The sequence below is a fragment of the Pseudopodoces humilis genome, chromosome 28 (assembly GCF_049639895.1).
Source record: "Pseudopodoces humilis isolate 2021_Gansu_Grassland_sample_001 chromosome 28, ASM4963989v1, whole genome shotgun sequence".
Lineage (NCBI taxonomy): Eukaryota > Metazoa > Chordata > Aves > Passeriformes > Paridae > Pseudopodoces > Pseudopodoces humilis.
Genome location: NC_142227.1, coordinates 872,149 through 899,349, shown reverse-complemented (window position 1 = coordinate 899,349; position 27,201 = coordinate 872,149). Strand labels below are relative to the sequence as shown.

General features: G+C 56.0%; 1 protein-coding gene across 1 annotated transcript in view; it reads left to right on the top strand.

Annotated features, from left to right (window-relative positions):
* Positions 1 to 27,201, top strand: part of LOC102101559 (fibrillin-2) — a 65,261-nt gene that overhangs the window by 8,762 nt on the left and 29,298 nt on the right. The window contains exons 4-16 of the mRNA XM_005531629.3: positions 2,598 to 2,693; positions 4,747 to 4,842; positions 12,870 to 13,067; positions 13,908 to 14,033; positions 19,702 to 19,827; positions 22,432 to 22,584; positions 23,267 to 23,464; positions 23,730 to 23,873; positions 23,978 to 24,097; positions 24,696 to 24,821; positions 25,170 to 25,292; positions 25,970 to 26,245; positions 26,699 to 26,752. Coding sequence (XP_005531686.3) covers positions 2,598 to 2,693; positions 4,747 to 4,842; positions 12,870 to 13,067; positions 13,908 to 14,033; positions 19,702 to 19,827; positions 22,432 to 22,584; positions 23,267 to 23,464; positions 23,730 to 23,873; positions 23,978 to 24,097; positions 24,696 to 24,821; positions 25,170 to 25,292; positions 25,970 to 26,245; positions 26,699 to 26,752 — 1,836 coding nt within the window. The remainder of the gene's footprint in view (positions 1 to 2,597; positions 2,694 to 4,746; positions 4,843 to 12,869; positions 13,068 to 13,907; positions 14,034 to 19,701; positions 19,828 to 22,431; positions 22,585 to 23,266; positions 23,465 to 23,729; positions 23,874 to 23,977; positions 24,098 to 24,695; positions 24,822 to 25,169; positions 25,293 to 25,969; positions 26,246 to 26,698; positions 26,753 to 27,201) is intronic.

The following is a 27,201-nucleotide window of genomic DNA, read 5'->3' as shown; positions in this document are numbered from 1 at the left end:
GCCTGGGAGAAGGGAATTCCCGGGATCTGCTTCCCCAGAGCCAGATCTCCCGGCAGATCCCCCCTCGGCCAGGGGAAGCTTCTGGAGCCACCAAACTCCGGGAGCCAGGGTCCATGTGGGAGCAATCAGGGAGGAATTCCAGGAATGCCGAGAGCTGTGCATCCATCTGGGCACGGTCCTGGCATTCCCGGGAGCCTGGGCTGGCTGGGAAGGGGGGGCTCCTCTGCGGGGGCTCCTCCGATCTGGAATTCGCTGTTGGGGGCTGGATTTCTGTGGAAAAACAGACAAATCCTGCATTCCAGAGGCAAGAAAAGCCACCGTGCCTCCTCTGGAATAACAAAGAGCGGCGTTTCCTGCTCGGTTTCTTGCTCCAGGGAGTAAAGATGCTTTAGGAGCCCTCTGAAGGGGCCGGTTAGGTGGAGTAGTGAGTGAGTAGAGACCAAAACCCCACAGCTGATCCTTGGCAGAGCCACTGATCCCTTCCAATAATTTGTGGGGCTAATCCAGTCCAATCCAATCCTGGAAAAGTTAATGAGGACGAGCTGTCATCCTCCTTTTCCTGTCATTCCTCCTTTTCCTGTCATTTCTCCTTTTCCTGTCATTTCTCCTTTTCCTGTCATTTCTCCTTTTCCTTTCACCCTTTTCCTACAACTTTGGCCTCTGCTACCCTGGCAAATCCTTGAAATTCCTGGTTGGAAGATGCTCTTCAACATTCCAGATCCACAGGGGGCTCCAGCGGAGCCAGGCTTGGGCAGTCCCGGGTTGGACAGGGCTTGGAGCAGCCTGGGATCCCCGAAGGTCCCTGCCTAGGGAAGGGCTGGAATGGGATGAGCTTTAAGGTCCCCACCAGCCCAAACCTGTCTGGGATTCCCAGACAAATCAGAAGGTGATGGCACCTCAGGGATTTTGGGATCGTGGCAGGAGTCAGGAACGGGACCTGAAGGGTGTTTCCCGCTTGGTTGGAAATTCCTGGCCGAGGATCAGGGCTCTTCCTGTGCCCTGAACCCCCGAATTCCCGAGCTCGGGATGTTCCCCTGCCATGGGCACAGCTCTGGCACCGGGCCCTCCCCAGCCCCCTCTGGCTCCCAGATGTGCTGGAATTGCTTTCCCAGGAATGCCTGGGCGAGCTGAGGCTGTAGGGAAGTGTTTTCCGGATTGGAGCCTTTTCCCAGTGGGAACAGCCTCGTGTCTGGCGGTCCAGGCAAGGCTTTGAAGCCTCGAGCTCCGTTTCCTGAAGGATTAAACTCCCATCTAAACCTGGGCTGATCCCCGGCCGTGGGGCGGGAGGAAGACGAGGAGACATCGGGACGGATCCAGAGCAGCCCCGGATCCGATGCCCAGCCCTTGTGCCGAGCACTTGGAGCACTGACACTTCCCAGCCCAGCCCTCCCTGCTCCCAGAATTCCCACAAATCCAGGGGAATCCACAAAATCAGCCCCGGAATTCTCCCACTCGGACACTCGTGAGTGCTGCTGCTCCTGGACGGGCGCTCGGCTCCAGCTCTTCCCTGCCTGGAGTTGGTGTTGGAGGAGCCACGGCTGAGCCTCCATCCCAAAAATCCGGCCCTGGAGCTGCCAGATCCCGGCTCCTCCTGTCCCCGGCAGCCCCAGCCCAGCTCTCCGTGGGGCTTTTGTGTCAAATCCACTTCTCACACCATTTGCTCTTGGAGTGCTCGCACCTTCCAGAGGAGGAATGTGTTATCCCAGGCATTCCAGAGGGAAAGTTGTGTTAGTTACTCACTCTTGAGCCCCAAACCTGGGCTGCTTTAATCCCAAATTCCTTAAAGATGGAGTGAGGAAACAGTTAAAGCCTGAGGACTCGGTGTCCACAGCAGGATGAAACTTCCCAATTTATTTATTGCTATTGTTTTCCTGCGGTGCCTCAGTCACATCCAGCGGGTCATAATCCAGTGGGAAAGCTGAGCTCTCACATGGAAGAATGGAGGATTCGTGCTTTTCTTTCCAAATCCATGAAAAAAAAACCCTCTCCCAGTAACTGGATCTTGCCAAGGAGGCCACGTTGTGTTTGCAAAAGGAGGAGAAATGTCTTAAAGTTGATGGTTTTCCTCCACCAAGGAAATCCCATCCCCCAAACTCCTCAGAGGGCTTTGATAGGGAGGAATTTGGAAGATTTGAGTGTGAAAAGGGTTGAAAATGGAGCAATAATGGAAAACAATGATAAAAAGAGTGGGAAAATATTGGAAAAGTAGAAAATCCTGAAAGAAAAGATTGCGTCAGAGACAGGGAGACATCGGGAATCGTGCCCTGGTCTGCAGGGAATCCTGCAGGAAGGACAAAGCTGGAAAGGTTCGATTGGGGTGGATTCCCTAACGGAATAAAGGGATGGATGCCTTGGGATTGTGTGGAAGGAGGGCTGGGATGGGTCTCAGGGAAAGGTTTTCCCGAGGGTGCTGGCACTGGCCAGGCTCCCCAGGGAACGGGCGCGTTCCCAGAGCTCCAGGACAGCCCCGGCTGGGATTGTTGGGCTGTCTGGAGCCAGCAGCTGGATCCGGGATCCCTGGGAGTCCCTCCCAGCCCAGGACATTCCCTGAGACGGGAATTCCCGGGGTGATTCCCTGTCCCTGTCCCTGTCCCCAGTGCAGAGCTGCAGCGTGCGGTGCATGAACGGCGGCAGCTGCTCCGAGGAGGCCTGTCTGTGCCAGAAGGGATTCACAGGAACATACTGCGGGCAGCGTGAGTGTGGGGTGGGAATAATGGAATGGGAATAATGGGAATAATGGGAATGGGAATGGGAATGGGAATAATGGGAATGGGAATGGGAATGGGAATAATGGGAATGGGAATGGGAATGGGAATAATGGGAATGGGAATGGGAATGGGAACGGGAACAGGTCCTGTCTGTGCCAGAAGGGATTCACAGGAACATACTGCGGGCAGCGTGAGTGTGGGGTGGGAATAATGGAATGGGAATAATGGGAATGGGAATGGGAATGGGAATAATGGGAATGGGAATGGGAATGGGAATAATGGGAATGGGAATGGGAATGGGAACGGGAACAGGTCCTGTCTGTGCCAGAAGGGATTCACAGGAACATACTGCGGGCAGCGTGAGTGTGGGGTGGGAATAATGGGAATAATGGGAATGGGAATGGGAATGGGAATGGGAATGGGAATAATGGGAATGGGAATGGGCATCCAGGACACTCCAACATCAGCACTGTGTTCTCCTTCCCTCTCTCATGACCAACACAGACACAGCTCTGGATCAAAATACAGATATCAGATATAATTAATGGATTAATTTATTTCCCAATATACTGTATAATATTATAATATAGATTTTTCAATCGATTATAATATATAGATAACAGATACCAATAGTATTGTATTTATTGTATTATCTATATGTGATGTAGAGATAAGTTATATATTCTAATATAAAATAAATTCATAATATAGAATGTAATGTATAGTGTATATACATATTCATAATATCTCATGTATTATTATATATGAGATAACATTATTATAGATGAGATAATGTATGTACAATATATTAAACATAACAGGCACCCATGTATCATATATACAATTATACCTCTCAATAATTATATATTCTCTTATTATATTACCATGATATAATTCTATTTCACACATTACAGTTATTATATCATTATATCAATTATAAATGATATCTATATATTATATATATTCTGCCATGTGATACATTTGAAGAAGCCTTTAGTGAGCAAATAAGCACAATATCTTTGAAAGAATCTCTTATCAATGCCAGCAATTCGAACTTCCCAAATTCCGGATCCACGTGGGAATCACTCCCAATGAAATCACCGAGGATTCCTAAAGACAAAATCCCCCATTCTCCCCAAACTCAGCTCCGCCCGATCCCTCGCTGCTGAAACTTCCCCAAAAGTTCAGCTGGAGGCTCCAGATGGAAAATTTCATCCCGAGCAGCAAAAGCTTGGGAAAATTCTCCGGAGCAGCAGCCTGGGACGTGCAGCCGTCGCTACGTGCTGCTCCCAGCCCTGGCAGCACATCCCGGCAGCCTCGGGAATCTGCACCCCTGGCCCGGAGCAGAGCTGGGAGCTGGGGGGTCCCTTGGGGGTCCCTTCCCCCTCTGGACATTCCATCAATCCGTGATTTCCACCAGGAGACTCCTTTGGCTCCAGCCCTGGGTGCAGGCTTTCACCCCAGGGTAGCAGGGCTACGTTAAAATCAGAAATACTTAAAGGCAGGAATATTTAAAGTCAGGAATATTTAAAGTCAGGAATATTTTAAAGCAGGAATATTTTAAGGCAGGAATATTTTAGGTCAGGGAACACCCAAGTGCTGCTCAGACCTCAGTTCCTCGCTCTGGGCACGTGGGATTAAATCCCTGAGCACCCTCCCATTCCAGCTGCTCCATTCCTCACTCCTTTCCCTTGCTGCATTTTCCCGTCTGTATCCGCTCGTCCCGACCGTGCCACTTCAATCCCGAGGCTGAGCTGAGGGAGCCGAGATTCCAGAGGGCAGGAAATCCTCCCCAGTGCAATGGGAGTTTATGGCCTTTGCAGAAAGGGGCTCAGGCAGGGTCAGGGAACAATTTTTCCAAGGAAAAAGCATCAAAATCTCGGATTTCTCCGCATTTGCCGCGGGTGGGAGAGCACGGAGCTGATATTCCAAGCTGTGGTATTCCAGCCTCCATGGAGGTGCCATCCCAAGCTCTGCAGCAGCACTGAGGGGTTTCTCCAGGAGCAGAAATGATGGAATTCTCTGTTTTCCCTCTCAGCTGTGTGTGAGAACGGCTGCCAGAACGGGGGCAGGTGCATCGGGCCCAACCGCTGCGCTTGTGTCTACGGCTTCACCGGGCCCCAGTGCGAGAGAGGTGAGCATTCCCTCATTCCCACATTCCCTCATTCCCTCATTCCTGCATTCCCTCATTCCCACATTCCCTCATTCCCTCATTCCCACATTCCCTCATTCCCTCATTCCCACATTCCCTCATTCCCTCATTCCCACATTCCCTCATTCCCTCATTCCTGCATTCCCTCATTCCCACATTCCCTCATTCCCTCATTCCCACATTCCCTCATTCCCACATTCCTGCATTCCCTCATTCCCACATTCCTGCATTCCCTCATTCCCACATTCCCTCATTCCTGCATTCCCTCATTCCCACATTCCCTCATTCCTGCATTCCCTCATTCCTGCATTCCCTCATTCCCACATTCCCTCATTCCCTCATTCCCACATTCCTGCATTCCCTCATTCCCACATTCCCTCATTCCTGCATTCCCTCATTCCCACATTCCCTCATTCCTGCATTCCCTCATTCCCACATTCCCTCATTCCCTCATTCCCACATTCCCTCATTCCCTCATTCCCTCATTCCTGCATTCCCTCATTCCCTCATTCCCTCATTCCCACATTCCCTCATTCCCACATTCCCTCATTCCCTCATTCCCTCATTCCTGCATTCCCTCATTCCCACATTCCTGCATTCCCTCATTCCCACATTCCCTCATTCCCTCATTCCCACATTCCCTCATTCCCTCATTCCCTCATTCCCACATTCCCTCATTCCCACATTCCTGCATTCCCTCATTCCCTCATTCCCTCATTCCCACATTCCCACATCATTCCCACATTCCCACATTCCTGCATTCCCTCATTCCCACATTCCCTCATTCCCACATTCCCACATCCCCACATTCCCACATTCCCTCATTCCCTCATTCCCTCATTCCTGCATTCCCTCATTCCTGCATTCCCTCATTCCCACATTCCCTCATTCCCTCATTCCCTCATTCCTGCATTCCCTCATTCCCACATTCCCACATTCCCTCATTCCTGCATTCCCTCATTCCCACATTCCCACATTCCCTCATTCCCTCATTCCCTCATTCCCTCATTCCCACATTCCCTCATTCCCTCATTCCCTCATTCCCTCATTCCCTCATTCCCACATTCCCACATTCCCACATTCCTGCATTCCCTCATTCCCTCATTCCCACATTCCCTCATTCCCTCATTCCCTCATTCCCTCATTCCCTCATTCCCTCATTCCCTCATTCCCACATTCCCACATCATTCCCTCATTCCCACATTCCCTCATTCCCTCATTCCCTCATTCCCGCATTCCCGCATTCCCACATTCCCTCATTCCCACATTCCCACATTCCCTCATTCCCTCATTCCCGCATTCCCGCATTCCCACATTCCCACATCATTCCCTCATTCCCACATTCCCACATTCCCACATTCCCACATTCCCACATCCCCACATTCCCACATTCCCACATTCCCTCATCCCCACATTCCCACATTCCCACATTCCCACATTCCCTCATTCCCTCATTCCCGCATTCCCGCATTCCCTCATTCCCACATCATTCCCTCATTCCCACATTCCCACATTCCCACATTCCCACATTCCCTCATCCCCACATTCCCACATTCCCACATTCCCACATTCCCTCATTCCCTCATTCCCTCATTCCCTCATTCCCGCATTCCCGCATTCCCACATTCCCACATCATTCCCTCATCCCCACATTCCCACATTCCCACATCATTCCCACATCATCCCCACATTCCCACATTCCCTCATTCCCACATTCCCGCATTCCCTGCCATTCCAGGGGCAGCTGCTGGAAATCCAGGCTGGGTTTCACGCTGTGGCTTTGGGTTTCTGTCCCGAGTGCTGTGTGTGGCTGCGGGTGTGGGATGGGAATTCCCGGGATGTGGCTCGGGGTGGCTTTGCTGGGTTGCTGCAGGAGCAGGTCTGGGCTCCGTGGGCACCGCTGAGCTTTGGCTGAGCCAGGGAATTCCTCCCTTTCCCGCTGGCTCAGGTGGGCACCCCCAGCTCCCGCAGGATTTTTGGAGTGGCCCGGATCCGAAACACGGAGCCGATTTTGAACTCCCAGACCTGAGCTCGGAGCCGCTGGAAATGTCCCGATTTTCCAGCCTCCAGTCTCCCAGGACTGGGCTCGTTCTCCATTCCCAGGGACTGGGCTGCCCTTGCCTTCCCTGGGATTTTTCCATGTGGTTCAGAGGGTGAGGCAGGAGCGGCAGCTGGGCTCTGGTGGCTCAGCCAGCAGGAATCCACCCAATTCCACCGGGCTGTGCAATTCCCGGGAATCCAAAAGCACCTCCCGGAGCTCGGGGTGCAGGTGAGCCCCGTCCAAGGCCTCTGCTGGAGTCTGAGCCGCTCATTTTTGGCTGCAGAGAAGGGAAAGCTCTGTAAAAGCCTCCACACGTCCCCTGCAGTAACCTTGCCTTGTTCCCGTCTCCTTCTTTGGAGAATCGGGGAATTGTGGAGTGGTTTGGGTTGGAAGAGAACTGAAAACCACTCAGGAACAACTCCCACTGTCCCAGGCTGCTCCAGCCTGGCCTTGGATGCTTCCAGGGATGGGACATCCCCAATTTTCTGGACAATTCTGTTCTGCAGCTGTCAGAGATTCTTTAAACCCTCTCCTTGCCTTTTTCCAACACCCAGGAATTACCAAATTACGAGGATTTCTCTCTGGAGGGCTCTGCCCTGGGAGATTTCTCCCCCAAAGCCCCAAACCCAGAGCCTGGTGAGCTCCTCACCTTTTCTCCCTCACTGGGGCCTGAGGTGCTGAGATTCCCAAATCCACCCAGATGTTGGCTGTGTGTGAGCAGAGAGCTGGAAATTCCTGAAAGAATCTTCTGGAGAAAGCTGGAAAATCCAAGTGTCCTGTGTGTGTGTGGAGAGGGGAAGAGGCAGGGGCTGAGCAGGGGCAGACTTTGGGGCCGTTTGTATAAAATTCTTGACAGAAAGGAGCATTTTCACAAAGCCTGCAGAGATTTGGCTGAGCCAGACTTGTGTGAGAGACAAAACAAATCCTGCAGCTGTGTCCACAGCGCTGCTCCCTGCCAAGGCAAACACAGCCTGGGCTGGGAGGGGATCCTGGGGGCTCTGCAGCCAGGTGAGTGCCTGGCACTCAGCTTCCAGGGAAAATCTGGGAGCCAGGGAACAGCTTCAGCCTCCCCAGGGAGCTCTGGGCTCCTGCTCCATCCCCAGGGCTGTGAGAGGAGTCCCTGAGCACCAGGGTTGGTGTCCTGCTGCTCCAGGGGGTGTTTGGTGGGTCCATGGGATCCTTGGGAGTCTCCAGGAGGAGATCCCAGCAGCGGCTGCACCTTCTGTAGCTCTCAGGTCAGCTCCAGCCCTCTTTCCTGAGGATTTTCCTGGAGCAGGAGTAACTCAGAGCAGAGCCTGAAGGCTTTTCCTCGTAGGGAGAAAGGACAAATCTCATCCCAGAGCCAGGGAATGTCCTGGGCTCTGCCAGGTGTGGAATTCTCCGCGCTGAGAACCGGAGTGATGAGTGAGGAGCATAAACACAAACAGAAGAGCAGAAATTCCACCCCAGCAGGAGGGAAAAGCTCTTTCCCTGGAGGTGGCAGAGCCCTGGAGCAGCTGCCCAGGGAGTTGGGGATTCTCCTCATCTGGAGACCCCAAACCCACCTGGTTCTGTGTCACCTCCTCCAGGCCACCCTGGCTTGGACTGGGTGATCCCCGAGCCCAGAATCCCGGGATTCTGTGAACCCCATCCCTGAAAAAAGAGCTCATCCACCCCAGATCCATCTGATCCCAGATTTATTTCAGGGCTTCACTTGAATTTACTTTGCTACCGCCGTAACAAGAAATGATTTCAATTTTAAATTGGAACAAAGTGAATTTCTGAGTGCTGAGAGCAGCTCCAGTAAGAGGCTGCTTTGTACTGGGAGCAGAACAACCCCCCTCACACCTCATCCAGGAAACTCCCCCCTCCAGAGGGAAATACCCTCGGAGCAGGCACTCAGAATTCCAGCATCATTTCCTCCCTCTCCCTGGCATTTTCGGGGATGAGGGGATTTTGTGGAACCTGAGCTGCCATTACATCAGTGTGGGAGGGGAAGCTGCAGCCCAGGAAGGCTGAGGCCAGGGGCTGCTCAGGGTTTCACGGCACAATGAAGGATTTTGGTGTCGTGGCTCTGACTCCAGCCTCCCTCAAGTAGGAAAAAGTGACTCGGGGCGAGCGGCTCGGTCGGGCTCAGGTGATGTTTGGAATCCTCCTGTGCTCCAGGGATGAGTTTGTCATTTGGGGTTGTTTTTCCAGCCAAATGAAATCTTCCCTGTGGAGCTCATCCCTGGGATCCAGGAGCTCATCCCTGGGATCCAGGAGCTCATCCCTGGGATCCAGGAGCTCTTCCCTGGGATCCAGGAGCTCTTCCCTGGGATCCAGGAGCTCTTCCCTGGGATCCAGGAGCTCTTCCCTGGGATCCAGGAGCTCTTCCCTGCGATCCAGGAGCTCTTCCCTGGGATCCAGGAGCTGTGGTCTCTTCCAAGGGACTCTGGGCAGTGCCAGGTTTCCAGCTGAGTGCTTGGGAAGAGTCTGGAGCTCTGGAAGTGCCACCCCAGCCCCTCCCCTGACCAGCCCTGACCCCGAGGGCTCTTCCAGGACTTTCCAGCTCTGACATTTCCAGCCATTCCTCCCGCTCTGGAAGCACCAGCTCCCTGATTCCCTGTGTTCTTTGTGCCCCAGGAGCTGCTCCGTGAAACTCTCTCGGGTTTCATCAGGCCGAGACTTCATCAGGAAACTGTAAAAATAGGACAGGAAAACTCAGAAAAAGTTCTCCCTTTACAATTTCCTTTGGACGTGTTTTTCCAGCACTTGGAATGTCTGGCCGTAGAAAGTGCCCCCGCCAGCTTTTTCTTTTCTGCAAAAATCCAAACAGTTAAACTTGAGGAATGTGGCTGTGTTTGGGTGAAGTAAGGAAATGACGAGCTGGAGAAAGCATTCCATGAGAAAGGAGCCCCTCAGGGAGACCCTCGGGCTGCTCCCCTCCCCTGCCCCGAGCCCGAGGGGCTGGGGGAGCTCCGGGGCTGGAGAACACCGGGGGAACAACAGGGGAACAACAGGGGAACAACAGGGGAACAACAGGGGAACAACAGGGGTACAACAGGGGTACAACAGGGGAACAACAGGGGAACAACAGGGACAGTCAATCCTGGCTGGAGAACACCTGGGGAACAACAGGAACAGGGTCTTTCCCAGTCCCAGTCTCTCCAGTCCCAGTCTCTCCAGTCCCAGTCTCTCCAGTCCCAATGTCTCCAGTCCCAGTCTCTCCCAGTCCCAGTCTCTCCCAGTCCCAGTCTCTCCAGTCCCAGTCTCTCCAGTCCCAGTCTCTCCAGTCCCAGTCTCTCCCAGTCCCAGTCTCTCCAGTCCCAGTCTCTCCAGTCCCAGTCTCTCCAGTCCCAGTCTCTCCAGTCCCAGTCTCTCCAGTCCCAGTCTCTCCAGTCCCAGTCTCTCCAGTCCCAGTCTCTCCCAGTCCCAGTCTCTCCAGTCCCAGTCTCTCCAGTCCCAATCTCTCCCAGTCCCAGTCTCTCCAGTCCCAGTCTCTCCAGTCCCAGTCTCTCCAGTCCCAGTCTCTCACTGGTGGCTCTGGAGCATCCAGTCCCAGCCATGGGCTCCTGCCCCATCCCGGGATTTGTGGCCCCGGCCCGGAGCTCCCTGGGGATGATCCACAGGCCACTCTTGTCCTGCAGGGTTTAAGGAAAAGCCTCCATTGTTTATTGTGAGAGGGAATTGGAGTTTGGCAGAGGAAAAAGCTCCTCTTCCTCAGCTCTGTTTGTTTGGTTTGCAGAGCAGGAATTCAGCCCTGTCCCGGGAGGGGATTCCAGAGGGTGGGAGAAGAGAGAAGCTCCTCATTCCCTCCCTCTTCCCTTGTGCTGCACTCTGGATCTGGCTGTCCTTGAGGCAACACAGAAAATCCTGGAATTATCCCACTTTTCCATCTCCAGGGATCTGAATTCCCACTGGATTTGACTCAGGGACACCGTCCTGACTCCGTGGATGTACAGCAAATCCTTTTTTCTTGGGAATATTTTCAGAAGTTCCTGATCAAACCCTCTCCCCAGAATCCCCCCTGATCCAGGATTTCTTGCTGTCCTTTGATGGGAATTGTCATTGGAATTGTCAGGGATTCAGAGCTCAGGGGGTTCCCTAAATCCCCCCAAATTCAGGATTTCTTGCACTCCCTCAACGGGAACTTCACCCGGAGCTGCTCCCTGTCCCACTCTGGGCTCTGCTTTTGTCAGGCTCAGGGATCTGGGAAGAGGGAACAGCAAATCCCAGCTTTCCCTGGGCTTTTCCAAGGAAAAACCCAACTCCTGAAGGCCAGCTACCTGCAGCAGGATTCCTGGAACACGGATCCCATGCAGGGACTGGGAAAGGCTTCAGACATCTCCTAAGCATCCTGATTTCCTTCATAAAATTTCATTGGTGCCTCATTAAAAATTTAATCATTTGCCCATTAAAATTAGCACCAGCTGGGGCTGGGAGGCAGCCAGGGCTCTCCAGACTGCGATTTCCTTGGCTTCCTTCCCTCCAGAGGAGTCATCTGCATAGGAAAAGTTATTTTGGGCAATTATGGGCTTAAAAGGGGGTGTTCTCCTCACAATCCCGCATTCATTATCCCTCTCCAGGAATTCCTGCAGTGCCTGGGGGAGATGAGGTAGGAGATGAGGTGGGAGGTGCAGGTTCAGCCACTTTTCTCTCTCAGAGCATCGGTTTGGGGCTTTTCATTTATGAATCTGAGTTTTTTTGGGGTCCACCCTGCAGTGACATCGGCCACTGGTCTGGGGACTTGTAAAATTGGGGCAGCAAAAGAAGGATCATTGTTTGGTAACTCCCCGTGGTTCTGGTCGGATTCCCAAAAAATAAAAAGGCTTTTTTTGGGAGGTGCCATCACCTTCACACCAACACAACATCCAAACCATTCCCTTTTCCCCTCTCAAATCCTTCTCCTCTCGAGCACATCCACAGCCCAATTGTCTCAGCTTTCATTCTCAAGTTCCAACTGCTCCAGAGCACAAATCAGAGGGAGCACTAAGCTGGAAACGAGGAATTCTTCGCTAATTGATTCTTTCCCAGACAGGAGAATTTCCTGGGTGTTTTCCACGGATTTTGGGACAGGGTTACCTGGGGCTCTCACCCCCCTCCACACATCAAACCCAAATCTTTCCCTGCAGGGATGTCTGGGGGTTAATCCGGGAGCAGGGAATTGGGGTCATGGCGGTTCCTAATTACTGCCTAATTCCATCCTGGAAATTCCTGGAGCCGTCTCAGCCGGGCTCTGGCTGCCTGACCAACACCTGACTGCTCACACACTTCAGGGGGAATTTTCTGGGCTGACCAGGACGTGCTCCAAGCTTTGGGTTTGTTTTTTTTTTATTCCCAGCCACAGATCAAACACTTCTGTGCCACCACCTCTGCCCAGCTGAAGGAAAAATCCCACGGAAGGATTTTGCTTCCTGCTGGATTCCTGCTGTGCCAAAATCCCTCATCAAGGGTCCAGGCAGTGGCAAACCCACATTCCTGGGGGCAAAACCCCGCAAAAATTGGGTTAAAATCCTTGGGGTTTAAGGGATGGGAGGATCCTAATTGGGAATGGGAAACCTGCTGGGTGTTCCTGCAGTCTGGGGTTTAAAGTTGAAGTTGCCAGGAGATGTTTGGGAGTTAAAGTGAAGAAATGAATCATGAGAGAGAATCCCAGAATCCCAGACTGGTTTGGGATGGGAAGGGAACATAAAAATAATGGAATTCCACCTCCTGCTTTGGGCACCTTCCACTATCCCAGGGTGCTCCAAGCTCCGTCCAGCCCGGCCTTGGGCACTTCCAGGGATCTTTGTAACTGAAGTGGAATTCGATTGCTTTTCTCACCCCTGGAATTGCCAGAACAGGCGCGGTTGCAGCCCTGGAATTGCCTCTTTGCCTGACTTTTGATTTCCAGCTCCTTTTAGGGCCAGCACCGCCTCCGTGGCAGTTTCCCCCCCGGAGCTGAGCGCAGAAATCCCGGGATTCCCAGGCGGGATCTAACCCAGGGATTCATTCCTTTCCTCCCCAGATTACCGCACCGGGCCCTGCTTCAGCCAGGTGAACAACCAGATGTGCCAGGGCCAGCTGAGCGGCATCGTGTGCACCAAGACCATGTGCTGTGCCACCATCGGCCGCGCCTGGGGCCACCCCTGCGAGATGTGCCCGGGCCAGCCGCACCCCTGCCGCCGCGGCTTCATCCCCAACATCCGCAGCGGAGCCTGCCAGGGTCAGCACCGGGACCCACAGCCCCCGGGGGGAATTCTGACAGCAGAGCCTGGAAAACAGCCCCAGGGAGGGAATTCTGAGAGCAGAGCCTGGAACAACAGCCTGAAACAGCCCCAGGGAGGGAATTCTGAGAGCAGAGCCTGGAAAACAGCCCCAGGGAGGGAATTCTGAGAGCAGAGCCTGGAAAACAGCCCCAGAGTAGGGAATTCTGAGAGCAGAGCGCCAAAATAGAGAGTGAGGAGAGCAGGAGCCTAAACCAGCCCCAAAATAAGGAATTCTGAGAGCAGAGCCTGGAACAGGAGCCTAAACCAGCCCCCAGGGAGGGAATTCTGAGAGCAGAGCCCCAAAGCAGAGCCCCAAAACAGCCCCAAAGCAGAGGACACTGAGAGCAGAGCCCCAAAACAGAGCTCCAGTCTAGAGCTCTAATCTAATCTAATTAAACCAGGGAATACAGAGAGGAAAAGCCCCAGAGCACAGAACTCTCTGTGGAGCTCTGCCCAATCCCCCCGTGGGTCACGGAGCATCTCCAGGGACCCAGGGTGTCCCCTGGGATCTCCCAACACCATTTTATCCCAGAGATTCTGGCCACACTCGGCTCTGGGCGAGCTCCTCCACCCCACAGGGTGTCCAGGTGTCGGGACACATCCTTTGGGAAGCATTCCCATGCTTTTATCTCCCTCTTGCTCGAGCCAGGAGTTCACCCCTGTCCGTTCCCTGTCCTTATCCCTGGTGCAATCTGCGGGGAGATTCCCTCTGGGACGTGATCCAGCTCCTCGGGGCACAGGAGAATCCGTGGATCCATGGCTGCTGTTCCCTCACGTCCCTGCTCCTCCTCCCGCAGATGTGGACGAGTGCCAGGCCATCCCTGGCCTCTGCCAAGGTGGGAACTGCATCAACACCGTGGGATCCTACGAGTGCAAGTGCCCTGCTGGGCACAAGCAGAGCGAGACCAGCCACAGGTGTGAAGGTAAGGGAGGCTCCACGCCTGGGTTTGCCAGGATTCTCCACTTCCCAGTGTCCCAGGAGTGTTTAAAGCCTGGGTTTTTCCACGGCAGAGTTGGGAGAGAGCTCCCATTCCAGGCTGGATCCCGTTTCCCAGCCAGCCCTGCCAAAGGGGTTTTTAATCCACATCCCAGAGGCCAAGGCCAGGAAATGAGGGGTAGGCCTTGCCTGATCTCCTGATCTTCCCTCAGACCAGGAGGAAATGGTTTGGTTTGTTCCCAGAGGGTTTTTTTTAAGGATATTTTAATGGGAACACAGGCTGATGGCACAGGAGGAGCCTCTGGAAGGCTTTAGCCAGGCTCAGCTCAGCGCTGCCTCCAAAGCTCTGCCGGGTTCTGAGTCCAATCAAGCCTTGAAATCTCAACAACTTTTCATTCTGAGGCTCTTCATTAGGGCTGTGAAGATTTAATCAGCGTGAAATGGGAAATCAGGCTGGCTGTGGGAGCTCAGGGAGAGCTCTGCCTGCCTCTGGAAGCCTCTGGAATCGGGATAGGGCGAGGTGGGATGAGATGATCTTTAAGGTCCTTCCAACCCAGACCATTCCAGGATTCTGTGCCCTGGCTTCAGCCCCTCAGGAAATCTTTCCCAAAGAGATCCAGGAGGTCAATCCCTGCTGGGGGATGGACATTCCTTCACCTCCAGGAAACATCTGTGTCTGAGCATCTTCCTGATGTGTCTGAGCATGCCAGGAGACTTTCCCTAAAACCCTGACAGAATTCCTGCAGAGCTCCGACACCCGAGGAAAGCAGGAGAATCCAAACCAGCCCTTCTTTTGTGTCAGGTGAAGGAGCAGCTCCCCAAATCCAATGACATTCCAGGAATTTGCCTGGCCAAGGTGGGAGCAGGGGCAGCAGGAAGCTGCTCCTGCCTCTCCCACGCCGGCTGGGGAGCAGAGCACATCTGAAACCAGTTGAGCTGGAATCTCCTCCATCCCGGGATTAAACCAAATCCATTGTCTGGATCTGTCCTCCAGATGTGAGGGGCCTCCCACTTCCCCCAGTGCCTGGCCACAAACAGCTCCCCTTCCCTGTCCTGCCCACAAAAAGGGACAACTCCGGCATTCCCAGGAGCTGCTCCATCCCTGGGATCACCACCAGCACAGGAAGCTTCCCTTTGGATCTGGGAACGGCACAAACAGCAGGGATGCTCCAAAGGGACGGGCTCTGAGGGCTCCTGCCCCAGCTGTGTCACCTGCAGGTCCCAGTGGAATCACCTTTGGGATTCCCTGAAATGTTGTGGACGGGGGAATCGAGAGGGTTCCCCTCCCGCTTCAGGGACACGAGAAGATTTGGGCCCCGAGTTCCCTGAAAACCTCCGAGTTTCCTGCAGCCTTTGATCCATCAGGAATCTGGTCCAGCAGATGGAGCATCAAATTCCTGAGCTTCACATTCCTGCTGGAACTGCCAAAATCTCTGCCTTGCCCCGAGTGCTCTCCTCGCTGAGCCCAGGGCTTTGATCAGAGCACAGCCAGAGGACGGATTTGTTATCCAGGTGTGCTCCAGGCTCCGAATCCCAGGATTCCTCCTTTGAGTTTTGGGTTCATTTTCCAGCTGGGCAAAGGAGGGAATGCTCTGCTTCCCTCTCATTTTCACATTCCCCATCCAAGCCGGGCATCCAGGGAATATTAAAACCTCTTTGAACCTCTCTGGGAGGTTCTCCTGGTTTGTGCTGGGGGATTCCCGGTGGGAATGCGCTGGAGCCGGAGGTCAGAGCTGATTTGCGATGTCCCCTCATTAACGCCGTCCCCTCATTAACGCCGGTCCCTGGTGCGAGCAGAGCGGTGCCTTCCTTATCTCCCGGCACAATCCTTATCTCCCGGCACAATCCTTATCTCCCGGCACAATCCTTATCTATCTCCCGGCACAATCCTTATCTCCCGGCACAATCCTTATCTATCTCCCGGCACAATCCTTATCTATCTCCCGGCACAATCCTTATCTCCCGGCACAATCCTTATCTATCTCCCGGCACAATCCTTATCTCCCAACACCTGGAATTGCGTCCCCGGAGGATGAAGGCGCTTTTCCATCTCCAGATATTCCCGGCTGATATCGGAGGCCGCGATGTCCCGGAGGCAGCTGGATATTCCCGGGATGGATTCTCGAATCCTTTTCCTCTCCGGGAATCTCCAGCCTGGATTTGCAGCGGAGCCTCCTCCAGGCTCCGGCTCATCCCGGATGGATGGGACACTTGCAGAGGGTTCTCCTGTCATTCCATTGTCCATTTTATCCCAAAGAGCTCCAGGGAGGATGAGGATTCCTGGCGCTGCTCCCCTGGGAGGGATCCGAGCAGGAATAGGAACAGGGATTGGATTTCGGGAGGGGAGGGGTCGGGCTGCTCCCAAAAAAACTCGGGAGAGGTCGGCTTGGGAAGCACCGAAAATTTGGTTTATATTGTGCAAAAAGATGAAGAAAGAGGGCAGGAACAGCCAGGTTAGGGATGAATCAAGCGATCCCACGCCTGGATTGTGGCGGAAGAAAGGAAAAAAAGCAGGATCTGCTGAGGTTTTAAGGGAATGAGAGCCTGGGGAGAAGGGAAGGTTTGGATCCAGCTGAGCTCTTAACGCGGCGGGAGGAAAATTGTTGAGGACACAAGAAAATTCCTGGTGCAAAGTGGAGAGAGGGAACATCAAAGCTGAACTCGGACACATCCTGCTGCTCCAGAGACCTGGATCCATAAATCACAGCGAAGGGGAAGGGCTGTGGCATTTTTAAATTCTCCTGGAAGCGACCGGAAAAATGACACCGAAGGGAACAATTCCGTGGTGTGGAGTTAAGGGGGAACCACTGGCTGGACAAAGCTTTTCCTGCCATAATTCCAGGGTTTCTATGCCAAGAATTTCACTTTTTAACAGCCCTTCCTGAGCTGCAGGACAAAGGCCAAGCTCTGCTATCAGTGAGGTAATGCCAGTGCCTCCTCCAGGATGCTTCCCAAAGGAATGTGTCCTGCTTCCAAAACCCATCCGGGGTGATAAGAGATAACAAAACCCCGTGGAGAGACACCAGGAAAGGGAGTGGAAGGCTCCAGACAAGCTGTGTGCAGCAGCCTCAGCCAGGATTTGCCCATTTTTGGCCTCTCCAGGACATTCTGCCAAAGGGAACAAATCCTGGGATTCCAAATCTCACCTTTTTCCTCACCCCTTTAGATGTGAGGAGCTCCCCACAGGCCAGGCTTTTATCACCAGGGCACAAAATCCTGAATTTCCTGATGTTCCTGCACCAGAGGGAGCTTCCCAGAGTTTTCCACGGGCAGATGGAACCCCACAACCACTTTCTTTCCATTTCCTCACAAAACCCCTCTGAAGAGCTGATTGTTTGGCTCCATCCCGAGCTCATTTCCCTGGATTTGGGTGGTTTGGAGGTTCCATTCCCCCCTCTGTGGTTCCTTTCTGGGAGGGGAGGGCAGCGAGTCCCCGGTGCTGCACCGAGGGACCCCAAGGCACGGCTCCTGGGGGTGTTTTCTCCATCAAATCCAGGGTTTTTAGCACATGGGGAGGTTGGGGTTCCCACAGCTCTGCAGCTCCGGCTCTTCCAGAGGCTCTGCTGCCTTTGGCTTTTCCAGCCTTTTCAGCCTTAAGGACGAGGCCAATTCCAGCCCCAGCCCGGCTCCAAAATCAACGTTTGCCTTGAATCCTGCCATTGTCTGAGCAGCAGAGCACAGGATCCTGCTTTAATTCTGAACAGAAGGCTGGAAAAGTCGGGAAGGAGCCAGGCTGGGGCTGGCAGGGTTCCCTCCCCGGCGCTGGGTGTTAATGAGAGGGGAATGAACCCGTCCCACTGGGGCAGCTCTGCCTGAGCGGCTCCAAACCACCACGGGACGCTCACAGAGGGAAAACTGAGAAGGAAAATGCGGTGGGGAAGAACTGAAAGGACAACAAAGCCCAGGGCTCAGGTTCCTGAGGCACAGGATGTGGAGTCCTGGAGGAACGGGCTCTTTTCCTGCTCCCCAGAGCTGGGATTTTCACAGGGGGTGGGGGAAAGAGCTCTTGGATTCCCTGGTTTTCCATGGGAATGGGATTCCCTGGTTTTCCATGGGAATGGGATTCCCTGGTTTTCCATGGGGATGGGATTCCCTGGTTTTCCATGGGGATGGGATTCCCTGGTTTTCCATGGGAATGGGATTCCCTGGTTTTCCATGGGGATGGGATTCCCTGGTTTTCCATGGGAATGGGATTCCCTGCTGCCCCTGGTGCTGCCTGGGGCTGAGTGAGGGGTGTCAGAGGCACAGATCAGCCAGCAGGGCTCGGGTCCTCCCCAGAACCACTCCAAGTTTTTGGGTGGTTCTGGTTTTTTTCCCCAATGGAGTGACTTTGCCTTCCTAAAGCTCTTTTCCTTCCAGAGCTCCGGGGCTTGGAGGGCAGGGCAGGGATGGAATGACAGGGCAGCCTGGCTGATAAAATCTCCTTTTGGCTGCAGGGGCCCGGGTGGGGGAGGCATTTTCTGGTGTTTTCTGTGCTCTGCTCTCTGCCCTGGCAGCTCTCAGGCTTTTCTGACTGAGGGACTCGGAGCATCAAAGAGCCAGAGCAGCACCGGGGGCGCGGGGGACACCTCAGGGGGCAGAATCCCAGAGTCCTAAAGAGCCAAGCAGGAATTTGTCTTCCCCTCTTGACTGGAATAGAATCCCAGAATGGAATTGTGGAATATCCTGGGCTGGGAGGGGCCCACAGGGACCTGCAAGTCCAGGCCATGAGCCACCACCCCCATGGCACTGAGAGCCACACCTGGGCTTTCCTTGGACACCTCCAGACCTCCCTTTCCAGTGTCCAGTCCCTCTCTCTGGGAAGGATTTCTTCACAGATCCACAGAATTCACAGAATGGAAGAGACCTCCCAGCCCACCGAGTCCAGCCCAGCCCAAACACCTCAGCTAGGCCACGGCACCGAGTGCCACATCCAGACTTTCTTTAAACACATCCAGGGATGTGCTGGACTCCATTCCAGCACTTTCCTTGGGTGTCCAGCCCAAACCTCCCCTGGCAGGAGCCGTGGAGAGAAGCAGAGCCCCCACAAACCCCTCTGGGCGAGTTTGGGAGACCTTTCCTGGCCTCCAGCACCCCCTGACCGCCCACAGCCCCGGCTGGTGCTGTGTGCCCGGGTTTGGTGGGGAAGGGGACATTTGGCACTCAGCTGGTGCTGTGTGCCCGGGTTTGGTGGGGAAGGGGACGTTTGGCACTCAGCTGGTGCTGTGTGCCCGGGTTTGGGTGGGAAGGGGATGTTTGGGCTCAGCTGGTGCTGTGTGCTCAGGTTTGGTGGGGACGTTTGGCACTCAGCTGGTGCTGTGTGCCCGGGTTTGGTGGGGAAGGGGAAATTCGGGCTCAGCTGGTGCTGTGTGCCTGGGTTTGGGTGGGAAGGGGATGTTTGGGCTCAGCTGGTGCTGTGTGCCCGGGTTTGGTGGGGACGTTTGGCACTCAGCTGGTGCTGTGTGCCCGGGTTTGGATGGGGAAGGGGAGGTTTGGGCTCAGCTGGTGCTGTGTGCCCGGGTTTGGTGGGGAAGGGGATGTTTGGGCTCAGCTGGTGCTGTGTGCCCGGGTTTGGGTGGGGAAGGGGAGGTTTGGGCTCAGCTGGTGCTGTGTGCCCGGGTTTGGTGGGGAAGGGGACCTTTGGCACCCTCCCAGCCCGGTTCTGTGCCTTGCAGACGTGGACGAGTGCGGGGCCATCCCCGGCGTGTGCGACGGCGGCGACTGCACCAACACCGTGGGCAGCTACGTGTGCTCCTGCCCCCGCGGCTTCGCCAGCAGCCCCGACGGCTCCCGCTGCCTCGGTGAGGGAAAAACGGGATCCGGGGCCGGAGCGGGGCTGGGAACGTCCACAGAGGCACCTGGGGGTGGATACCGGGAGAAATGTTCTGTTTTGCTCCATCCTGCTCCCAGTCTCGTGCTCTTCCTCCCTCTCCAGAATTTGGGCTGTGAATTTGCTCTGAGAATCCGTTTGCCTCCAGGAAGATGAGGATGGGGAGGTTTGGGAAGAGGAATTCTTACAGCGCAGGCAGAGATTGGTGGTGCAATGCAAAGTGTCAGGTGCAGCTTTCTGTGGAAACGAATACAGAAAAAAAAGAAAAGAGAAAAAATCAGCTCCAAATTCTTTTCTAGCCACGGATCCTGGAGCAGGATTAAATGTTTTAGTTCCAGGAGGAAAAAAACGTTGTGAAGTGTGAGTAAAAAGTAAAGCCTGAGTCCTCTTGTTTGGGAAACTGATAGATTTTAATGGGAATGGAATTTTTTCCTGCTGTTTCCCAGCCCCTGCCATGAGCCCAGAGGGGTGTGACAGCTCTGGGATGAGTCATGTGGACATTCCCCGCTTTCCTTGAAACCAAGAACTTCAAGAAATGAAAATAAATAAAATTAGAAAGCTCAGATTTAAAAATAGTCCTGAGCTGATTTAGCTGCAGTGGACTCAGACTCCACCTGAACTGGCTCGGGGTGCTCCAGCCTTTCCCTGAGCTCCCTTTTTGGGACAGGCTGGGTTTGTTTTGGCAAAACCCACAGCTCCTGCTGGGGTGGGGCTGCCCTGGCACCCAAATTCCCCCAGCTCTGCTCGAGGGGACCTCGGGGCTCGTTTGGGGAGTTTGGGGTTCCAGGTTTACATCCCATGGAATAAAGCGAGGGAGCAGTTGGGGAAACGGAGGATGGATAAATAATGTGGGCACTTTCAAAGCATGGCCAGCGTCAGGAGAGGGGAGATTGTCACCCTGGAGGTGACCTCAGTGCCTCAGGAGAAGGCAGCTGCTCATTCCCCTCCCTCCCTACACCTTTTTTACCACAACCATCTCCCGTAGTTTTTACATCTGGAGCAGCAGCACCCCGAGCTGGAGCCCATCCCCAGGGCCAGGAGCTGCTCCCAGCGCCTGCCCCAGCAAAACCCCAGCAGGAGAAAACCCCATCCCGGCCCAGAGGAACATTCTGGAGCCGTTCAGGCACCTGGGCTGGCCACCAGAGCCCGGTCCCACCCTGGGCCACCAGAGCCTCGTTCACTCCTTGTGCTGGGGGCTCCCTGCATTTCCCTTGGTACAAAGGGTTCCTCTTCCAGAGCAGCTTAAAAGAACCATTTTCTACTGAAGAAAAATGGCCTTTTGGTGCATTCCCAGACGAGCACACGGTGTTCCTGCCCTCCCTCCTGAGACTCAGCGCTCCTGCTCTGGCCTTTCCCAGATTTTACCCTGAGAGCGCAGCGAAGCTCGGAAGGATTTGGGTTGTGCCTCTCCTCGGGCAGAGTCAGAGCTTCCAGTCCTGGGTCCTGCTGAGCCCTGGGCTCAGGGAGGGCTGGGAGGGTCTCACCGAGGCCTTGGCCTGCCTGAGGGGCCCTTGTTTGATCCACTTTGGGCTCAGCAAGAGGAAAAAGGAAACGTGAGGCTCCTGGAACCATGGAATGGGTCGGGAGGGGTCTCAGGGTGTGCCCAGGACATCTCCCACCAGCCCAGTTCTGTGGGATCAGCTGTGCTGGATAATCTCCCCTGCTTCTCCTGGGATCAGGACAATTCCCGTGGGATGGGTGCAGGCCCTGCCAGACCCCCAAGGATGGCTCCTGTCCCCTCAGGATGAGCAGGACCCACTCCCCCTCCTGCTCTGCCATCCTGACCTTGTCACCCCCAGGGCCCTCTGGGCTCAGTCCCCACCTCTGAGCTCTCTAATCCCATCTGGAATTTCCCCTCCCCTCTCTCCTGCAGCATTTTCTGCTTTTCTGGGATTTTGTGCAAACTGGGACCCCACACTTCTCCTCTCCTTCCTCAGGATTAGGAGCTGATCCACTTTTGCTTTCAATCCCTGCTTTCAAATCCCCCTTCTCCAGCTCTGACTTTCTCTCTGCTGCTGTTTTCAGTGGCTAAACTTCCCCAAAAGGAGCAATTCCCTGGGAATGCAGCTCTGAGCAGGGCTGGGGGTGCTGAGGAAGGACCTGCTGGTTTGAACTGGGGTCAGCATCCCCTGCGGGTGCCCGAGCTGTGCTGGGAGCAGAGGGGCACCCACAGCCCGCAGATCAAACAGCCCCAGGCAATTAATTCCAATTACATTCCCGGGAAGTGGCAGCCACATCCCGGGAGACTTTCCCCCTCATTAATTGACTTGAGAAACAACAAGGTGGGAGATGACCGAGGGGAAGATTCCAGGTTTTCCTGGAGGGATCGGTGCCAGCTGGAGCCTGCTGGATGTGAGAGACCCTCAGTCCCCTGGGCCTTGGCCAGGAGCCACAAACCCCCCAGCAGGGCCAGGGTTGGGGTCAGGGGGGTCAGACTGGGACAGGGGATGGCCGGGAGAGATTCCACCGGGAATGGGCCCTCAGGAGCTGGCTGAGAGGGTGGTGGTGGCACATTGTGACCATGTGTCTTGTCCCTGTCCCTGTCCCACCCCTGTCCCTGTCCCTGTCCCCCCAGACCAGCGCCTGGGGACGTGTTTCTCGGCTCTGCTGGGTGGCCGCTGTGCCGGGGACGTGCCGGGCCAGGCCAGCAGGATGCAGTGCTGCTGTGACTCCGGGCGCTGCTGGGCCATCGGCCAGACCCCCGAGATGTGCCCCGTGCGGGGCTCAGGTCAGTGACACCCCGGGACCCCAAAACCCAGCATCCTAAACCTGTGGGTGCTGTCAAACAAGGCTGGGAGAGCTCCCCAAGAGCACCAAACCCCGTCCCCAAGTGCCACATCCCCATGGCTTCAAAACCCCTTCGGGGTTTGGCTCCTTTGCCAAAGCCACCATTTCCATGAGGAATTTTTTCCCTGATATCCAGCCTAACCCTCCCCTGGCACAGCTTGAGGCCACTCCCTCTTGTCCCCTCTGTGTCACCTGGGGAAAAGCCCAGCCCCATCACCTGGGCCGGCTGCTCCTCCTACCTGGGCCACACCTGAGGCCAGCACTGGTCCCTGTCCTGCTCCTGCTCGCTGTCCCTGGCTCCCAGCACAGCTGGACCTTGGGGCGAGCCCCGGCAGGAGGAGCGGAGGGATGGAGCCCGTCCCTGTGCATCGCCTCCCCCCGGAGCCGCCGGCACCTCCCGTGTCCTTCCCTGCCTGCAGGGACACAAAAATCCTCTCCAGACCCCTGGCGAGCTGTGCCCCGCCGTGTGCTGTGGGGTGAGGGGTGTTCCGTCCCTCCCTGCCCCGTTCCCATCATTTCCCATTTCCCATTTCCCATTTCCCATTTCCCATTTCCCATTCCCGCTGCCTTTGCTCCCTGCCCGTCCCTCCGCTCGCTGCTGGAAAATCCCTGTTTTGTTCCAGACGAGTACCGCAGGCTGTGCATCGAGGGACTCCCGGTGGTGCCAGGCTTCCCCGGGAACTTCCCAGGAGTTCCTGTATTCGGGCCCAACGGGGTCGGGCCGGGACTCAACGGGCCCGGGGGCATCGGCCCGAACGGGGCGAACGGCCAGGGCGGGATCCCGGGGCTGCCCGGGATGGGCCCGGGGAGCTCCAGCATCGGTAATTCCCGGCTTTGTCCCGATCGCGAACGGCTCTGGGAGCAGGACGTGTTCCCCACGCCTGGAATGGCACATCCCTGGATGTGCTGGCTCGGGGCAGAGCTGGGATGTGGCAGGAGCTGAGCCCCCGCACAGATCCAGCTCCCTGATTCCCAAATGCTCCAAGCAGGAGCTTTCCCATCACCACCACCTCATCCTCCCCTCCTGGCTTTGCTCCCCACCTTGGGCTCCCCCCAGGGGCTCCCCAACCCTCCCTGTGCCCCCAGGAACGGCCACGCTGAACCAGACCATCGACATCTGCAAACACTTCACCAACCTGTGCCTGAACGGGCGCTGCATCCCCACCCCGTCCAGCTACCGCTGCGAGTGCAACATGGGCTACAAGCAGGACGTCCGTGGGGAATGCATCGGTGAGTGGGGGCTGCTCCCACAGCTTCCCCCGGCTGCTCTTCCCGTTCCTGGCCTTTGCTGTGCCTCAGGGTCCCTCACAGGGAGGCTTTTCCCCCCCTGGCAGATGTGGACGAGTGCTCGAGCAGCCCCTGCGTCCACGGCGACTGCGTCAACACGCCGGGCTCCTACCACTGCAAGTGCCACGAGGGCTTCCAGAGCACCCCCACCAAGCAGGCCTGCATTGGTAAGGGCTGTCCCCGCTTTTGGGGGGCTGCGGGGGTGGCAGAGGGGTCAGCAGAGCCCCTGGAACCAGAGAAGTGTTGTGGGGGTGAGATGCAGTGAGGAGTCCCCAGGTGTGGGATGGGATCCGTCCAGGAGAAGTTTCCTCTGCCTTGGCTTCCCTTCAAGTTTTGTGGTGGCAATCAAGGGACCTGCAGAGTCCTCCCCAAGAGCAGAATTCTGTTGGGAGGACTCGGTCTGACAGCAGGGGGATTCTGGTGTGGATGCAGGATTTCCCCCAAGGCTGCTCTGCCAAGAGGCTGCTGCAGGTGAGGGACTGCCGAAAAGGAGGGAAGGGAATGTCCCACCATGGGAACAAGCAAAGGCTTTTTCCATTTCCATGGCAGTGCCCAAGCTTGGAAATTTTTATTTTCTCCCTTCCTGACAAAGTGGCTCCCAAAGGCTCCCCCATTGCCTGGCAATGTGGGAAGATCCCGGTTTTCCGAGTGGGATTTTTGAGGATGAATTCCCGTGTCTGAGGGAACGCCTGCCTGGGTTTCTCACGGAGGGATGTTAACGTGGGGTGCTCCTGTCTCTCCCACATCTGGGTGATTTCCCTGCAGACATCGACGAGTGCATCATGAACGGGGTGATGTGCAGGAACGGGCGCTGCGTCAACACCGACGGCAGCTTCCAGTGCATCTGCAACGCCGGCTTCGAGATCACCCCCGACGGCAAGAACTGCGTGGGTGAGGCTCCAGCAGCTCGGGGCTGGGCTGGGATCGCCTCCTCCCGGGGCAGTAACCTGGGATATCCCCCAAGGAGAGGGCTGGACTGGGTCGGTGTGTCCGGGGGGCTCCCGCGGGGTTTGGGGTGCAGGGGATGGGCAGGGCTGGGGCTGGAGGTGCTGCAGGACTGCTCTGACCAGGAAAGGTGACCCTGGCTTGGAGCTGATGCTCTGGGAGCTCCCACCCCCACCCCTCTCCCCCCCTGCTTTGAGACCCAGCTGCCACCAGCACAATTTGGGATGGGGCACGGGGGGGGTTGGGGCACGGGAGGACCTCGCTGCAGCTCTGGGGTCCTGTCTGTGCCCCCAGACCACGACGAGTGTGCCACCACCAACATGTGCCTCAACGGGATGTGCATCAACGAGGATGGGAGCTTCAAGTGCATCTGCAAACCCGGCTTTGTCCTGGCTCCCAACGGGCGCTACTGCGTGGGTGAGTGAATCCCACCGGGCTCGTCCCAATCCCAATCCCTGCCCACATTCCTGGTCCCTCCCAGGGGCAAGGGGAGCTGAGAAATCCGGGGGTGCAGCCTGGCAGCCCCTGCTCTGCCACCAGAAATTGTTCTTTTGTGGGAGAATGGGAAAAAGGGGAAAGGTTCTCATGTCCTGAGCCCCTGTCTGTGTGTCCTGAGCCCCTGTCTGTGTGTCCTGAGCCCCTGTGTGTCCTGAGCCCCTGTCTGTGTGTCCTGAGCCCCTGTGTGTCCTGAGCCCCTGTCTGTGTGTCCTGAGCCCGTCTGTGTGTCCTGAGCCTCTCTCTGCATGTCCTGAGCCCCTGCCCATGTTTTCTGCACCCCTGTTCATGTGTCCCAATCCTCTCCCTATGTCCCAGTCCCCTCTCCTCATGTCCCAACTCCTTCTCTGTGTCCCACCCCTCTCCCCGTGTGTCCCATCCCTCTCCTCATGTCCCACCCCTCTCCCCGCGTGTCCCACCCCTCTCCCCGCGTGTCCCACCCCTCTCCCCGCGTGTCCCACCCCTCTTCCCGTGTGTCCCATCCCTCTCCCCGCGTGTCCCACCCCTCTCCCCGTGTGTCCCACCCCTCTCCTCATGCCCCACCCCTGTCCCCGCGTGTCCCTCTCCCCGAGGTCACCCCACTCCCGTTCCTTGCCCAGACATCGATGAGTGTGAGACCCCCGGGATCTGCATGAACGGCTGGTGCATCAACACGGAGGGCTCGTTCCGCTGCGAGTGCCTGGGGGGGCTGGCGATCGGCGTGGACGGCCGGGTGTGTGTGGACACCCACATGCGCAGCACCTGCTACGGGGGCATCAAAAAGGGCACCTGCGCCCGTCCCTTCCCCGGAGCCGTCACCAAATCCGAGTGCTGCTGCGCCAACCCCGACCACGGCTTCGGGGAGCCCTGCCAGCCCTGCCCGGCCAAGAACTCCGGTGAGTCCATCCCTGGCTGCCCGGGAAGTGCTCGGGGATGTCCCGGGATGGGTTGGGCAGCTTGGAGAACCTGGAATGGGGAAAGGGGAGCCAGGCAGCCGGAAAATGGAGAGTGGACGCCCAAATCTGGTGCTGGGATGTTGGAACTGGGAGTATCAGCGTTAAAATGAACGAAGTCACAGCAGCAAGGCTGGGAGAGCTCGAGGAGAGTTTGGACAATGCTCCCGAGGACAGGGTGGGATTGTTGGGATGTCTGCGCAGGGCTGGGTGGTCCTCGGGGTCCCTCCCAACCCAGCTCGTTCTGTGATTGTGTTGTGTGAGCATAAACAGACCTAGAGCTGCCAAACAGAGAATTAAACCCTCAGTTTAACTTTTAGAATTAAACTAAGCTCAGTGAATCTCACTGTGGGCAGTTCCTGCCACGCTGATGGCTCTGCTGTGCTCTGTCCCCAGCGGAATTCCAGGCTCTCTGCAGCAGCGGCATCGGGATCACGGCTGATGGCAGAGGTGGGTGCAGGATTCCTCAGGGGTGTGCAGGGTTCCTCAGGGGTGTGCAGGATTCCTCAGGAGTGTGCAGGATTCCTCAGGGACCGTCAGGATTCCTCAGGGACCTGCAGTATTCCTCAGGGGTGTGCAGGGATCCTCAGGGACCTGCAGGATTCCACGGGCACATCCCACAGCACCCTCAGCTGCTTTTCCTGGAGCAGGGATGGGTCTGTGCCAGCAGAGGCTGGGCTGTGCTCCGTGCTGTGATGGGAATGAGCAGCGGGACCCTGCTGGCTCTTTCCCTGCTCTGCTCTCCAGCTCCTCCTTGGGGTGTCCCGGGCAGAGGGAGGTGACAAACCGGGCTGCTCTGAGCTCCGAGAGGTGCCAGTGGCAGCCCTGGGCAGCGCCTGGATCAGCAGGGAGAGCAGGGAGCAGCCAGGCAGGCACGGCCGTGCCAAGCCTCCCGGATG